This window comes from Rhododendron vialii, chromosome 7a (genome assembly GCF_030253575.1).
Source record: "Rhododendron vialii isolate Sample 1 chromosome 7a, ASM3025357v1".
Taxonomy (NCBI): domain Eukaryota; kingdom Viridiplantae; phylum Streptophyta; class Magnoliopsida; order Ericales; family Ericaceae; genus Rhododendron; species Rhododendron vialii.
The window spans coordinates 20,808,954-20,825,300 of record NC_080563.1 but is presented as its reverse complement, the minus strand read 5'-3'; the positions used below and the strand labels follow the sequence as shown (position 1 = coordinate 20,825,300).

Here is a 16,347-nt window from a genome sequence, read left to right as displayed (position 1 = left end):
TGATCAAGACCTGGTTTCATGCAACGCCACCTTGACTGACTTCACTGGGAAGGAGACAGCATGCCAAGGTATTTTGATCATGAATTTAATGATAGGGTCCAAGACCTTAACAACACCTTTCTTTGTTGTCAATTCACACTCTTCCTTCAATGTTCTACTGGGGAGAGATTGGATTCATTCCTATCTAGCGGTCCCTCAACCCTTCACCAATGTCTTATTTTTTGGAATCAAGACGACGCGGAGGTAATATGGGCTGACCGTAGACCATTCAAGGCCTCTACTAACCATGCTGAGGCCCACCTATATGATGAGGGGGTTGGTCCAATGAAGGTGGCAGGCCTTGACAAGTATGGTCGCCACAGAATAGCCCCCATTCATAACAACAAGTCAGCTGAAGAAGTGAAGGCACTTTTTCAAGAATTAATCGGTCCAATGATTACAGAGTCAAGCAGGCCGATTATAGCTTCATCCAAACACCCTTCTCAATGTCAGTAAGCCCTTCAGAAGTAGAGAAACATGTGGCCCTTCGGACCACATTGTCAAAATTTGAAGCCTATTCACTAGAGAAGAGGCTGATGGGAAGTCAAGAGTCTGAGGAAAATTTTTCGGCCTGTGCGGCCGAAGTAATCAATGAAGACGAAAACCTGGTTGAAGATCTTGATGAAATTCGCCTGGAAGACCTTGAAGCAGCCCCAGCCAAGTTGGATGATTTAAAGGCTGACGTGCAAGATCCTTTAGAGGAAGTTAATTTGGGAGATTCAGAGAATCCCAAACCTGTATATATTAGTCAACTTTTGCCAGAGGACGTGAAGGAAAAGTTCATCCAGCTCTTAGGGGAATTCAAGTCCTGTTTTGCTTGGACTTACGAAGAGCTGCCAGGTCTGTCCAGAGACCTAGTGGAGTACAAGTTGCCTATACAACCAGAATTCAGACCTTTCAAACAACCTCCAATGAGGATGTCCAATGAGGTTTACTTACAGGTCAAATATGAGATCGAACGCCTTTTCAATGCTGGGTTCATACGCACAGCCAGGTATGTTACTTGGCTCTCTAATATTATGCCAATCCTTAAGAAGAACGGCAAGGTCAGAGTGTGTGTAGACTTTAGAAACTTGAACTTGGCTTCCCCAAAGGACGAGTATCCAATGTCAGTCGTAGATCAATTAGTAGATGGAGCTTCTGGTCACAAGGTCTTGTCCTTCATGGACGGGCATTCTGGCTACAATCAGATCTTTATCGACGAGGCCGATACGGCTAAGACCGCTTTTAGGTGTCCTGGAGCCCTAGGAACCTTTGAATGGGTCGTAATGCCCTTCGGCCTAAAGAATGCTGGTGCTTCGTTCCAACGAGCGATGAATGCCATATTTCATGATTTCATTGGTCATTTCATGGAGATCTACATTGATGATATCGTGGTCAAGTCTCAGTCCTATGATGAACATTTGGAACACTTGAGGAAGTCTTTCTTGAGAATGCAACAGTTTGATTTAAAAGTAAACCCCTTGAAATGTGCCTTCGGAGTCTCCGCAGGCAAGTTCCTTGGATTCTTGGTCCACAACAGAGGGATTGAAGTTGACAAAAACAAGGCCAAAGCAATCATGGAAGCGAAGCCTCCTACCACCAAGAAGGAGTTGCAGAAGCTCTTGGGTTCGTTCAACTTCTTGAGAAGGTTTATCTCAAACTTAGCTTGAAGGATTCAACTCTTTTCTCCACTCTTGAAGCTGAAGGACCATGACGCTTTTGTTTGGGAGGCAAACCATCAAAAGGCCTTTAATGAGATCAAAGGCTATTTAGCAACGGCTCCAGTCCTTATGCCTCCCATCAAGAACAGGCCGTTGAAGCTCTACTTCTCAGCAGCTGAAGGCTCTATCGGAGGCCTCTTGGCTCAAGATAACGCTCAAGGAAAGGAACAGGCAGTTTATTATTTGAGTAGGTTATTGACTCCTTGTGAAAGGAAATACACTCCTATTGAAAAGATTTGTCTTGCCTTGTACTTTTCAGCAATAAAATTGAGGCACTACATGCTTCCTGTTTTGGTTTACATTATGAGTAAAACAGACCTAGTTAAATACTTGCTTTCTCGGCCAATCATGAGAGGCCGAATCGGCAAATGGTCTTTAGCTCTAATGGAGTTTAGTTTTCAATACGTTCCTCAAAAGGCTGTAAAGGGCCAGGCCTTAGCGGATTTTCTTGCTGATCATCCATGCGTGGATACCTGCGATGAGTCCGAGTTAAGTCTGAACGCCTTTGAGATATCACTTACTCCTTGGACACTGCTCTTTGACGGATCAAGGACTCAGCAGGCCTCAGGCTGTGGAGTAATTATTACTTCTCCTCAAGGCCTGAGGACTGAATTGTCCTTTTAATTTGATTTCTCATGTACAAATAACCAAGCTGAATACGAAGCAGTTGTTATAGGCCTTAAGATCCTAAGAGATCTAGAGGCCAGAGAAGTAAAGATTATTGGGGATTCAAACCTTGTAATCAATCACTTGGCGGGAACGTTCAAATGCTATATAGTGAGGACTTGGCTCCTTATTATATGGCAACAGTGCAATTAATTCAAGATTTTGATAATGTAACTGTCAAACACGTTGCAAGGAGTATGAACACTGAAGCCAACAGCTTGGCTCAGGCCTCAACAGGTCTGAAGCTAGCTCCAGAAACAATCCACAAGATCATCACAGTCCAAAAGAGGTTGTTACCTTCTGTTAGAAGAAGAGGTTTAGGACTGGAGGTATTTACTTCTGACTTCACAGGTGAGGAATCACATGATGAACCAGAGAACGATTGGCGTACACCTATTATTTCTTTCCTCAAGAGGCCCCATCATAGAACCTCTAGAAAGGTAAGGAGAATGGCTATGAGCTATATCCTCGTGGGCGATGAATTATACAAGAAAAGCTTTAAGGATGATTTACTTTTAAGGTGTTTAGGGCACCCCGAGGCCATGAGGGTCATGAGTGAAGTCCATGAAGGAATCTGTGGAGCTCATCAATCAGGGATAAAGATGAGATGGCTAATCAGAAGGTATGGATACTATTGGCCAACCATTTTAGAGGATTGCATTCATTTTTCTAAAGGATGTCAACCATGCCAAGCTCATGGCCCAATCCAGCGTGTTCCTGCAGCTGATTATCATGCTGTGGTCAAACCTTGGTCATTTAGAGGTTGGGCCCTTGACGTGATTGGAAAAATTTATCCGCCCTCTTCAGGAAATCATACTTACATCTTGGTAGCCACAGACTATTTTACTAAGTGGGCAGAAGCAGTGCCATTAAAGTCTGTGGATCAACAAGAGGTAATCAAGGTGATCAAGGAAAGAATCATCCATAGGTTTGGACTACCTGAACACTTGGTTGCAGATAGGGGTACAATATTTATGGGAGAACAAGTAGTCAACTTCGCTGCCCAGCAAAACATCATCATGTCCAACTCCACTCCTTATTACGCACAAGGAAATGGCCAAGCCGAGTCCACCAATAGGACTTTGGTCAATATTATAGAGAAAATGGTGGAAAATAATCCAAGGGCTTGGCACGAGTTACTCTCTGAGGCCTTGTGGGCCTACAAAACCTCAAAGAAAGAAGCCACCAATATAACCCCTTATATGTTGGTATATGGGCATGATCCAGTCCTACCAATGGAGGTAACAGTAAAGTCAGCAAGAATAGCATATCAGCATGGCCTCACCCTTGCAGATTATACTCAGGCTATGTTGATGGAGCTTGAAGACTTGGATGAGGTCCGGCTTACAGCCCTTGACCACATGTTGGTCCAGAAGAGAAGAGTTGCTAGGTCCTATGACAAACGTGTAAGGAGAAAGAGCTTTACTGAGGGTGACTTAGTTTGGAAGGCAGTCTTCCCCTTAGGGGAAAAGAACCCAAGATATGGCAAGTGGTCTCCAACCTGGGAAGGACCTTACCAGATTGCTCAAGTCTTTAAAGGTAATGTCTATCTTCTTATGGACATAAATGGCGGTCTGTTTAAGCATTTAACAAATGGAAAGTACCTAAAGCATCACTATCCTACTATGTGGGAGATGAAAGACTTTGGGGAAATTCAATCTAACAAACCATAGAGAAATTTTATGGCAAGGCCTGAACGGAGGCCGTAATACCTACTATGCAAAATTCATAAAGGCCTCAAGTTCAGGCCGCTTATCATCAAACCAAACCAGTGCCTTCGGCCATTTAAAGGAAAGTTTCAGGCCAGGCACAAAAAAAAAAAACAAATTTAAAGTTATTACAGGTCCAAATCAAAAGAAAGAAGTTAGTCCTTAGAGGTCAAGACCTACAGAAGGCCTTTAAGACTGTTTTTGAGACTCTCCCAAGAAGTGTCAAGGCTAGCAAGTTGAGTATCAAGTGTTTCCCGCTGTCCACGGAGACTTGGCATTTCTTCAACCAATAGGTTCAGTTTCATCTTCTGGCTCTTAGATCCAGCCTTCAGATCATCATGGTGTTGGGCTAGAGTTTTGGATTCCTTCCGAAGACAGTCCAGATGACCTTCAGCTTGTGCCAATTTGCCCTTGAAGTCTTGGATTTCTGTGGAGGTAGTAGTAATGTTTGCTTCGTTGGTCTTGATGTCCTACTTCAGTTGAATCCATTCAGTGCTGAACCTGGTAAGCTCCGCGTCAACAACTTCCAGCTCTGACAGCTTGGAATTTATCTTGCTAAGCTCATGGGTAGAGGAATCGTAGGACTTGACCATGTCAGGGAATTCTTTTTGAAAGTGTTGGAGTGAAGCCTCTTCTATCCTTAAGGCTTGGGACTTTACCAGCATGTCCATGGCCTTTTTAAGATTGGAAGCCCTGGCGGGATGGCTACTGCTTTAAAGTTCTGAAGTAAGGCCATTCTGAGGGCTGTTTTGGCCTCAGAAACTTCTTCTGAAGAGAATTGAGATTGAAAGGTCGAACCAAGCCCACTGCCCAAGGTGCCCGAGGTAGCTGCTTTCAACAGATCTTGGGCAGATTTGAACAGAGAATCCAGGTCTTCATCTTCATCTTCCTCTACTACATTGACAAGCTCAGGCTCAACAAGAGGATTGATCGATGGAACAGACTGGATGATTGGAGATCTAGGCTTCTCTGGAGTCCTCGAGGATGCTTCATGCTCAGGTTCTTGGTCGGACAGGTCGAGTTTCTTCTCTTCTGCCTCTACTTCTTCTTCACAGTAGTCACCAAGTTCCTAGGGATCGAAAACAAGGGGGAGTAGATGATAATACGGAGCCATAAACATTGGGGATTTCATGTCACAGTACATCCTTACGATTGGGTTATGTTCAGTGGCAAACACGGTGTTCTCAGAATCGGCTGGTGTCGAAACTTTTTTTTCTCAACTTCTTCTTGGAGGGAGCTGATTCTGCTTGCCCTTCTTCACCAATGGAGGTGGCCTGTAAGAAAGAAGGTTAGTAGAACATTCAAATAGAGTATAAGAGGAAGAACCAAGGAAAGCTCAGACCTTGCCCGAAGGATCGGTTTCGGGAGAATTGGTCTTAGCACTACTTCTTGTTCTGCCAGCAACTACTGTTTCAGAGGACTACAAAAGAGATAAAGGCATGATTGCCTTATTCCGAAGGACCAGGCAAGGGGCTAAAGAGTTCATACCTTTGGCCATTGTCTCTTAGCTGTGGTCTTCACCCTTTTGGACCTCTGAGCAGGAGGATTCACAGAGGCCTCATTTGGTTCATCTTCTGAACCTGTCAGCAAGGGAAGAAATTAATCCAGATCTTGGGAGGCTTAGAGAAATTAACGCGTAAGTAGACCTTTTAATATTACCTTTTCTCTTGACGCTTGAGACCAGAGAAGGACGGAGTTGTTGCAAAGGGACAGTTATGCCAAGTTCAGGAACTCCAGTGGGGTGCGGCAGAATATTCATGAGAACATCTAGATATGGAGTGGAAAAATGCATCTTGGTGTAACCTCCCCACCAGCTATCAAATTTTGCTCCCTTATCGGTACGCTCAACATAGAGCTGAAGGGCAAAGGTCTTTCTGAGCTCAGGAAGGACATTTTTAACTTTTTCCAAGTCCTTGGGCTGGATCACGGGCCTATCAGTGAAGTCCTCATTTAAAGACTGGTATGGAGGCACAGGGGTGAGTTGACATAGTCCAAACTGCCTGGCGAATTGGGCTGCATTGTAATACTCGACTCCACATTTATAAGTTGTTGGGGTAAAAGTCATTCCATATATAAAGTCTCTGGAGATCAAGAAATTGGTCCAGACCTCCTTGTGATCATCATAGTCATCTCCAAAGTCTGACGCATCTCTTTTTAACCACCAAGGCACGGTATCTCTCACGAAGGGCATCCAATTTTTTCCCATACTCACGAGTTCGTGATACAAAAACTTAAAGTAGACACTGAAGACATGTCTAGGGCCACGAGTATCAACATAGTGAAGTCCATAACAAGTATTTTCTGAGTTCTTGTTCATGGGCGGGGCGAGTTTGGGAAAATAGGACCACAACCACAAGGTGATGATCCACAGTGGACCGGGAGCAAAAATAAACTTGTTACTTATCAACTATTTCATTCCACGATAAAGATGTGCCAAGACTAGAGGGCCTAGTGCCAGCTTCTGCCCCGAAGCTAGGGCACAGGCCAGATCTATGAAGTCTTTGGTAACCCTATTGGCAGAGACACAAAACAAAAATTTGTTCAACCAATAAAGAAGGAAAGCGACGTGTTCACCATCCTCAATAGGACCCTTTTGGGCGTAGTGATTGATGAAAGAGGAGAACGACAAGGGCTCCTTGTACTCAAAGTAGGGGGTTTTTTGGGACAGAAAATAGTTGGTCTCAATCCCGTGAGGATGGAGGCCTGTTAGAAAATCAATATCCTGAAGAGTAGGACTCATAAGGCCTACCTTGAAGTGAAAAGAGTTGGTGGTAACTAACCAAAATTGAGAAGCAGCAAGAAATAGGTTCTTGTCCATGTCGATCAAGGATCTACTGAGCAGGATGGCGTCCCGGATCCCTATCTGTCTCCACAAATCGCCTTTCACCTCCAGCATTCGATCAAGCCACTCCACGTATTTGGCGTCTCAACGAAAGCCATAGAGTTAAAATTTAATTATGACCGTTTAGGATAAAATGATCAGAAAACTAAAATCTTTCCACCGGTTCAAACGGATTAAAATTTGGAACATTTAATTTTTTAACCATATTTTTTAATATATAAACCTGTCAAAGAGGTTAAAAAACCAAGTATTCCAAATTTTAATCCGTTTGAATCGGTGGAAAGATTTTAATTTTCTGATCATTTTATCCTAAATAGTCATAATTAAATTTTGACTCTATGGCTTTCGTTGATTAGCCCTAAGAGATATTTGATTCTACGACTTTCTTAGGGTTAATCAACGAGAACCCTAGAGTCAAAATTTAATTGTGACCATTTAGGATAAATGATCAAAAAACTAAAATCTTTTTACTGGTTCAAACGGATTGAAATTTGGAACACTTAATGTTTTAACCATATTTTTTAATATATAAACTGTCTAAAGAGATTAAAAAATTAAGTGTTCCAAATTTCAATCCGTTTGAACCGGTGGGAAGATTTTAATTTTTTGATTATTTTATCCCAAATAGTCATAATTAAATTTTGACTTTAGAGCTCTCGTTGATTAGTCTTAAGAAAATCGTAGAATCAAAAATGAAAAATTGGGTGAAAGAAAGGGTATAAGGAGGGGTAAAATCGTCCAATTTCAAGGGGGAATTGGGGGGATAAATTATGGAGACCTCAGACCCTGTTCGAAAATTATACCGCCGGATCCCCCTTCTCCGGTATTAGCCAAAACCGGTGCAAATGAAAACCCCTCCCTTTGTCGTTACCAAACGGGGGTAAACGGTGGGCTCCAGGTCTTATACCTGGCGGATCAAAAAAAAAAGGTCTTATACCTGGGTCCAAAATAATACCCCCCTATGGACGCATCGAAACGGGGCCTAAGGACAATCCGTCCCTTCCATCCAACGCATTGTACGTATTAGAGACATGCCCTCGTCACCCAACAAGACGAACAGCCCCACCGCCCTCCATCGTTAAAACCACTACCACAAATCTACTGCTGCCGAACACCCAAAACAGAGCCACTGAACACAACCAACAGTACCTGCAAGAAAAACTCCTCGAAGATAGAGACCGAATGTGGGATCCAACAACGGCTATGACGAGGCCCATCGAAGCCGACGAACAACATATCAAGGAAACCACCACCGTATGCCGCCACACCCCCTAATCGCCATTAGGCATACCCGTTACCTTCCAACAAAGAATAACTGTTGGGAACCGGCAACATAAACTTAGAACAACACGCCATTAAGCCCGAAGTCACCGCACCCACAATGCTGACGAGGCTGATCCACAAGCAGAGGAAGTGAGAGGAAAAAATAGGATAGGGAGGGAAGGAGAAAGGATCGGAGAAGATGAGAGGAGAGGAGTTTTTTGTCGATTTATGCCTTTCCACGTAACTATTTGTCAAAATATACGTTTTTTCAAACTATTTTTAAAAATAGTTCAAAACGCACATTCAATGTGCATCACGCATATCGGATGTGCATTATTCGCGCTGGCATATGCGAGCCGGGCCAGCTGGATATCCAGCGTGTATCACGCATATCCAATGTGCATGATGCATATTCCATATGCGTGATGCATATCCAATATGCGTCATGCATATTGAATGTGAGTGATGCATTATATGTATGAATGGATCAACAGTCATTGAAGTATCGAAATGGATTGACGATTTCATTCAGAAAAAAGAAAAGAAAATGGAGAGAGTTCTCGTAGAGGTGTCAATGTTGATGAATGGGACATGCGTTTTTTTGGCTCCCAAAGAGTGGAGAGTTCTCACAGCAAACGGAGTTATTGAACGACCGGTGGAATATAACAGGGATACGTTGCACTTGCACCCCCCTTAGTTGATGATATGGTTATTCGAGAATGCATATACAAAAGACGTTAACCATGTAATTGTTTTTTTTTAGATTAATGTGACAACATGGCCAAGTGGCAGGTGTTAATTACAAATAATAACTATTTTGCATATGCCCGTTATGTATTTTTTGGAACAATTAGTATTATTTTTAATGGGCATTGAAAACAAATAATTGTTGGCAACAATGAGACAAGTAAACTATAATGTGACCACAATTATAAATTACAAACAAACTACAAGTTACAAACTGTGTTACCACCACTTGCGTCACAGTGAATTCTCTCCACCTGGGTTTCCGCATTACCACACCTTGCGTTGCGGGCCCTCTAGAGTCCTCGCATTACCACACCTTGCGTTGCGGGCCCTTTATTCGAATTCTCAATTCAAGCATACACACACATAAACCATCGTTCAACGTACAAACAAGCAACAATTTCTCAAATCCACCTTGCAATGCAAACTCGTAAACATGTCACATCGTACGTTGATAAATACATTAAGTTCACATTATTACTCTAAGTCTATCACAATGCTCTACGTCACGTATCGAACCCATAACGACTCCACGACAAACCACCATCTAGGTTCTATACGAGAGTCTTATAAAACGGGTGCCAAAGGAACCTAGGGAGCTCAACAGGACGAAGCATGAGGATACGAGTCACAATACTACCCATCTAATCACTAGACAAACTCATGTCTACCCACAACACTTACCATATTACCTCTTATGGTCCACGATATTCCTATCAACCTCATGGTACGATCCCTAACCAACTTCGTCAATATTTAGCTCTAATGAGTGCCAAGAAACAAGGTCGAACAATGAGTTATTGGGACGTAAGCAATCATATTCAAGAGTGACTTAAACATGTTCTAATTATAAACGGAATCATAACACGGAACAAGAACAACCTTAGGATTAACCACGGACACCGGCAGATTGACACACCTTTACTCAAATGGTCATAACTTTTTGTGTACTGAGATTCTTAAAGTGATTCCAGTGGCAAATGAAAGCTAACTTCAAGACCTTCGAATCGATATAAAGTTTGCATAAATCCGACATCGGACGAGAAAGTTATGGCCGTTTGAAGTTGGGCTGAAACCCGGAAGACGAGCAGAAATTCCAGAGAAGGGAGGGATCGATCCCTCCTCTCTTGGGGATCGATCCCCAAGGGCAAAAGTCAGATGTTTTCCAGATTTGAATGAGGGATCGATCCCTAGGCGATTTTGGGCGATTTTCTGCAGATTTTGACAGCTTTTCAAATGAACGAAGTAGGACGATCAAAGCTCGATTAAAGCACGAAATCAACTCATAAACACATAGAATGAGTAAGAAATCCCTAACTCAAGGTTAGAAGCTTCAAACACGAGATCAACGAACGAGCCCTAGCTTCCAAAGCTCCGAAATCTTCCAAGAACGAGTTCTAGCACAAACCCACGCGATTCCAAGGCTCAAATCACGCATAGGAGACGGATTGAAGTTTTTGGGTGAGAGGATGAGAGAGAGTGAGAGAGCCGGAGAGAGAGAGGGAGAGCCGAGAGGGAGACGTGAGGAGAGAGAGAGATTTTGGGGTTTTTAATCCCCTACACACACACCCCTCTATATATACTCACACACATGCCAAATCACACTAACACTCCCTCCAATTACGATTCTATCGATCAAACCCCAAACCAAAATAACTCCACAAATTTCGCATTAACTTATAACATTTCAAAAATTAAAAAAAACTTCCGAGTCTCTACAGGTGCTCAATCCAATCCATCTCGTTCCTAAACCGTGTGATTTGGGGTCGCCCTCTCCCCCGGATACGTTCTCGGTCTGGAATGATGGTTGGCCCAATGCTTTCAGGCCAATATGCCTTGTCACGCGGGGGCCTAAATGGTTGAGAGCCATACATTTGTATAATTGATTTGAGTGACCAAACATCGCTGAAGTATTTGAAAGGGGAAGTGTTCATGAACATGCACGTCGCAAGCACATGCGAGCACGACATCTTCCATTGTTGAAACTTGTTGCAACTGCACGTGCGATTGATCATGTCAACTGAATGCCTGTGATTTCCTTTATATGGGCTCGTCCGATTCATTGGAGTCTGCACCTCATAAGTTTGTGCCGCGCGGTCAAACTCAATGACCTGGTGTCTTGATGCCTTATTCCTCCAGTGTTTGTACTTTTTTATGGCAAACGTGCTCCAGTTTCCCCCCGTCTCAATTTTTTTTCGTGCTTCTACGGCCCTGTCATTGAAATAGTCCACGCTTTTGTAGAATGTCATCATAACCGTTCCCATTATTGGCAGGTGCCTAGCTTTTTTTAGGACCCCATTCAAGCTCTCTGAGATGTTTGTTGTTTCCGATCCGTAACGCCTACCTCCATCATGCGCGAATGACCATTTCTTTAAAACCAAATCCTCCGTTAGTTCCTTGTAGACCTTTTCGTCGTCGCCGAACTTTTTAGTCTTTTCAAGCTGTGCTTTAAACTTTCGTTTTTGGATTTCCATGGCCGTAACTTTTACTTGGTTGCCCACAATTTTGTTGAACCTCCTCATATTGTTTGCCCCAATGTGACTGGCACAATAACGATGATAAGCATGGGGGGGTCTCCAAAGCGGATCTCCTTTGATGTACGACAATAGACCAGTATGCCTGTCTGAAATTAGACACAATTCTGTTCGATTTGTGACAAAATGTCTGAGGCATGACAAGAACCACCCCCAATTATCAACATCCTCCTTCTCCACAATGGCAAATGCAATAGGGAATATTTGATTTTCCGTGTCCTGACTCACAGCAACCAAGATTACATCCTTGTACTTTCCTGTTAGGAAGGTACCATCAATGCTTATCACAGGCCTGGAATATTTGAACCCTTCAATGGCTGGCCCAAATGCCCCAGAAAAGACGATCGAACGTGCGGCATCCTGGTATGTTTGTATCTTTCGACAGCAGGATGTACTCCGTACCTGGATTTTTAACTTTCACCGCGGCCAAGAAACTTTCGACTTCTGCGTACAACTCATCCCAGTTCCCACTTGAGTCAATTCCTATCCGATCCTCCATTTCTTACCCATTATGCATATGTGTCTAATTTCGTTTTCTCTAGTCAGAGAAAAAGACAGAAAGCATGGGTTTCTCAAGCACCAATTCATCATAACCCCTTAAGTCTCCCTGCTTGTTGCCCGAATCCAAAAATGGAGGACAAATATTTTTGATCAATATAGCCAAACACCAAAAAATCAAAGTGCAGTAATTGTTTTCCAAGTAAAAGTTTTTCAGGAAAATATTTTTCTACGTAAAAGATTTTAAGTCGAAACAAACGGAGCCCTAGAAAACAAACTTTTCCTAGGGTTAGCCAAAAGTATTTTTAAAGCCATGGGAGAGGTAAATGAAGCTTTCATTCAAGCAGTTGAACACAGGCCTACGAGGAGAGAGAGAGAGAGAGAGAGAGAGAGAGAGAGAGAAAGAGATAGAGATACATACATACATATATACATACCTACGGAGAGAGAGAGAGGGACTTACAGTGAGAGGGAGGAGAGAATGACGAACGGCGACGTCGGAGATCGGAGAGAGGCGAACGGTGAACGGCGGTGAACGTACAGTACGACAATCGTAGATCGCGAGAATGGAGACAGTACAGCGTATGCGAGACACATACACTTTTGCAATCTGATCTGATTTTAAACCCTGACGCCTATCGAATATGCATCACGCATATGGAATATGCATCATGCACATTGGATATGCGTGATACGCGCTGGATATCCAGCTAGCCCGGCTCGCATATGCCAGCGCGGATAATGCACATCCGATATGCGTGATGCACATTGAATGTGCGTTTTGAACTATTTTTAAAAATAGTTTGAAAAAACGTATATTTTGACAAATAGTTATTTGGAAACGCATAAATCGATAAAAAACTCGAGAGGAGAAAGGTAGAGATCTCTCAGTAGGTGGGTGGCGGCAGAGGGAGGCGCCGCCCCCCAAGGCGGAAACCCTAGTGGTGGCTATAAGCTAGAAAGAGAGAGTGTGTGTGTGGAGAGAGAATCCAAAAAATGAATAGAAGAAACTTAGGGCTTGTTTGGTTGGATTTTGAGGGAGGTTTTTGGAGTAATGAGTGGAAAAAGATAGAAAGAAAAATTTTATTAGGAACTCTGCGCGCACGACTATTCCGCAAAAAACTAAATATTTGAGTTTTCTTGGATATTTTCAAAAAATCTTGAGTAAAATTCATCCCTTTTTATTCTTTCGAATCAATAAACCACAAAAGCTTGATGCAAAACTAACAAACGCAAAAAAAAATCGCATAAGGAGCCCAAAAAAGCACGAAAAGCTAAGGAGTACAACAACTAACTATTGAAAGTTCAATCAAATACTTTCAATTATCCAAATGTAAGAGATTTTTTACAAGGCCACTCAATTTAAAATTTATGAACCGTTCAAATTTTTATTATGAATCCCCAAAGTTACCTCACAAAGCAAGGTGTGCATAATCTGGCCTAGTTTCCAAAAAAATAAAAAGCCAACTTGCCTTCTTGTTTTGTCCTTATCCAATTCTTTCCTACTTTTGTTAGTTTTAAGTCAAGCTTTTGTAAATTATTGAATTGTCTCGACGAGAGAAATCGAAAAATTAAAACAAAAAAATACAACTTTTACAAAATTTAGCTCCAAAAGCCCATCTTAATTTTAGGCTAAATCCTGGATATTTCTAAAAAAATATGGATAGAAGTCATATTTTTATTTTTGCGATTTTCCTCGTTGAGATAGATCAAATGCACAAAGATTTGAGGCAAAACTAAAAAATATGATTTTTTTTTTTTGAATAACGGTGGTGTTTTCACTAATGAATAAGTTTTAAGAAAAAACTTGTAGCAATCAAGTCGTTAGGTGTTTCAGGTAGTAAATAAGTTGTTGGGAAATGTCAAATTATTTCCGAAAGTGAATAAGTTGTAGATGAGTTTGTGAATAGAGAAACTGTAGGGAAAAAAGTTTTTGGTTGACAATTTTTTTGTTATTGTAAAGTGTAAACAAGATGGTAAAATACTAAAACTTATCAATTAGTGTGAACGAGACGAAAAAAAGGCTTACTTTTTCGTTTTTTGCTGGTGGAAACATGGCAGTACAAAATAGAAGAAAAATTTCCAAAAAGTAAGAACATACTACCTCTGTCCCAAAATTTTTGTTCTTTCGGAGAGTGCATGTCATTTTTCAATTAATTATATCTTACAATCTATCATCTTTTAAGTAATTTAAAAAACTTTGTAAGAAAAACGTGACACGTAGAATAGGAATCATGGATTTCTAATGGCAAACTAGGCATTCAGTAAAAATGAGTTTAGTTGCTGTCAAAAAAAGGAAAATGTGACATGTGGAATAAGTGTCATCCGCCCATTAGGTAGACAGTAGAGGGACTGTTAAAAATATATAACACAGTTTAAAAAAGAAAGTGTTCTAATTTTTAATTTGTTCGAACCGATGCAAATATATTATTATTCTAATCATATTATTCTAAATTGTTATAGTTAAATTTTGTCTCTAGGACTCTCATAATTAAGTTTCTACTCTTTATTTGGGACCCTATATGAAGTAGAAACTTAATTATGAGAGTTTTAAAGATAAAATTTAATTATGACCCATTGGAATAATATGATCCGAAAAATAACATCTTCGCACCGATTCAAACGGATTGAAAATTTGAGCAATTAATTTTTTAACTATATTTTTTTATAACACAGTTTAAAATTTTAAGTGCTCCGACTTTTAATTTGTTTAAATTTTTTCTTTAAGTCTCTCATAATTAAGTTTATACTCTTTATTTGGGACTCTATAGAGCAGAAACTTAATTATGAGAGTCCTATAGACAAATTCAATTATGACCCTTTATAAGACTCTCATAATTAAGTTTATGCTCATAATTAATTTTCTGTTCTATAGGATCTTATTTAACAGAGGTGGACGACGGGTCATCATTTTCCATTTTTAATTTGACAAAAGTGGACGGTAGGGGGTTAATTGATTAACGGAAGGATACTTTGGAAGTAAAATTGAAATTTATTAAAGTTTGGGAACCTATGAGACATTGAGTGTAAAGTTTGGGGGTATTTTGAAATTTTGGCTATTGTTTGAGTATTGTTGACAGATGATTAACTTATATAAAAGTAATTTTTGGGGTATTATGTATAAATTTAGTATTTAGCGTAGAAAGAAAGCAGCTTCTCTAGAGAGAAGCTCTGGGGTGGGTTTCTGATAAGCACCCAATAATGTTATTATTGGTGCGCTAAGTCCTTAGTTTTATCTTAATTACGTCTTTAATTTAGTTGTTTCGTTTGCTTTTGCACGTGAGATTGTTTTGAAGATGTTTCAGGAAAATTGTTCGAATAAAGCTACTTTTGATGCCATGGATGATCCTCGAGGGTGGCTGAGTCCCAAGAGCTAAAGAAGGAAGGCCCGGAGGTGACTCGAAGGCATAGAAGGCCAAGAGGAGGACCAAAGAGCAAAAGTTGAAGTTAAAGGCCTCAATACCGATACCAAGGCTGTGGAGGTATCGGTACTGAGAAGGTTAGCGGCAACAACTTAATGGCTCGGTACCGATACCAAGGTTGTGGAGGTATCGATACCGAGGGGCCTTTGTAGCTAGATTACACAGTACTTTTTAAATCTAGAATAGGATTTCATTTTCTTGTTGCTTACTCTTGCTTGTTCTTCATTATTTTTGGTGTTCTTAGTTAATTCTGCTCTTTTCTCCCTTAATTAGTTTTAGTTTGTTATTTTACTCTTCATTAAAGTTGTAGCTACGCTTTTAATCTATCTTAATCTCTAGTTTAATTTAAATTTCGTCATGTTTTCAATAATTAGCCTTGTTGATTCAATTTCTAGCATGAGTGAGTAGTTAATTAGGCTTGGTTATGGGGTGATTAGCACTTCATGACTTGGGTTGATCATGTTTTTCTCTCAATAAATCTTCATGTTTAGTTGAAAAATCAAGGTAGTTCATGTTTGTCTATCAAATCTCAGCGGTGTTAACCTCTTTGATCATGCGTAGGCAAGAGCAAGCCTACTTGCCATGCATAAATGCTTGGAGCTCTGTCATCCCTTGCGTTTGCTAGATAAATACTAGAGCTCGCTTGGTATTTCGACTCTTATTCTAGTTAAACGGGCTTAGTGTTAAATCTTCCAGGTTGGGAGATTGTTGACGCGTATCTCAACCTAAGTAATTCACAAGAAAAATTGATTGCTTCGAGTTGTGGGTGTTGAAATCCCTTAGACCTAGCCGCTTAGTTTAAATCGTTTTCAAATTACACTTTTATCGCACATTTTTATCCATTTCAAACTATTCCTAAAGTTAGCAGTCTCAAGGCCGCAATTCTTACTTTTACAAATCCAATCGAGCCGTGATGATATTCCC

The 16,347-nt window shown here is 41.0% G+C and overlaps 1 protein-coding gene across 1 annotated transcript; it reads right to left on the bottom strand.

The window, feature by feature from the left end:
* Positions 1 to 7,999: 7,999 nt before the first annotated feature.
* On the bottom strand, positions 8,000 to 12,002 carry LOC131332780 (uncharacterized). Its single transcript, XM_058367077.1, has 4 exons — positions 11,906 to 12,002; positions 10,689 to 11,760; positions 8,251 to 8,352; positions 8,000 to 8,108 (listed from the first exon to the last, which is right to left on the bottom strand). Exons 1-4 carry the CDS (start codon positions 12,000 to 12,002, stop codon positions 8,000 to 8,002), a joined length of 1,380 nt encoding a protein of 459 aa, XP_058223060.1.
* Positions 12,003 to 16,347: the final 4,345 nt, after the last annotated feature.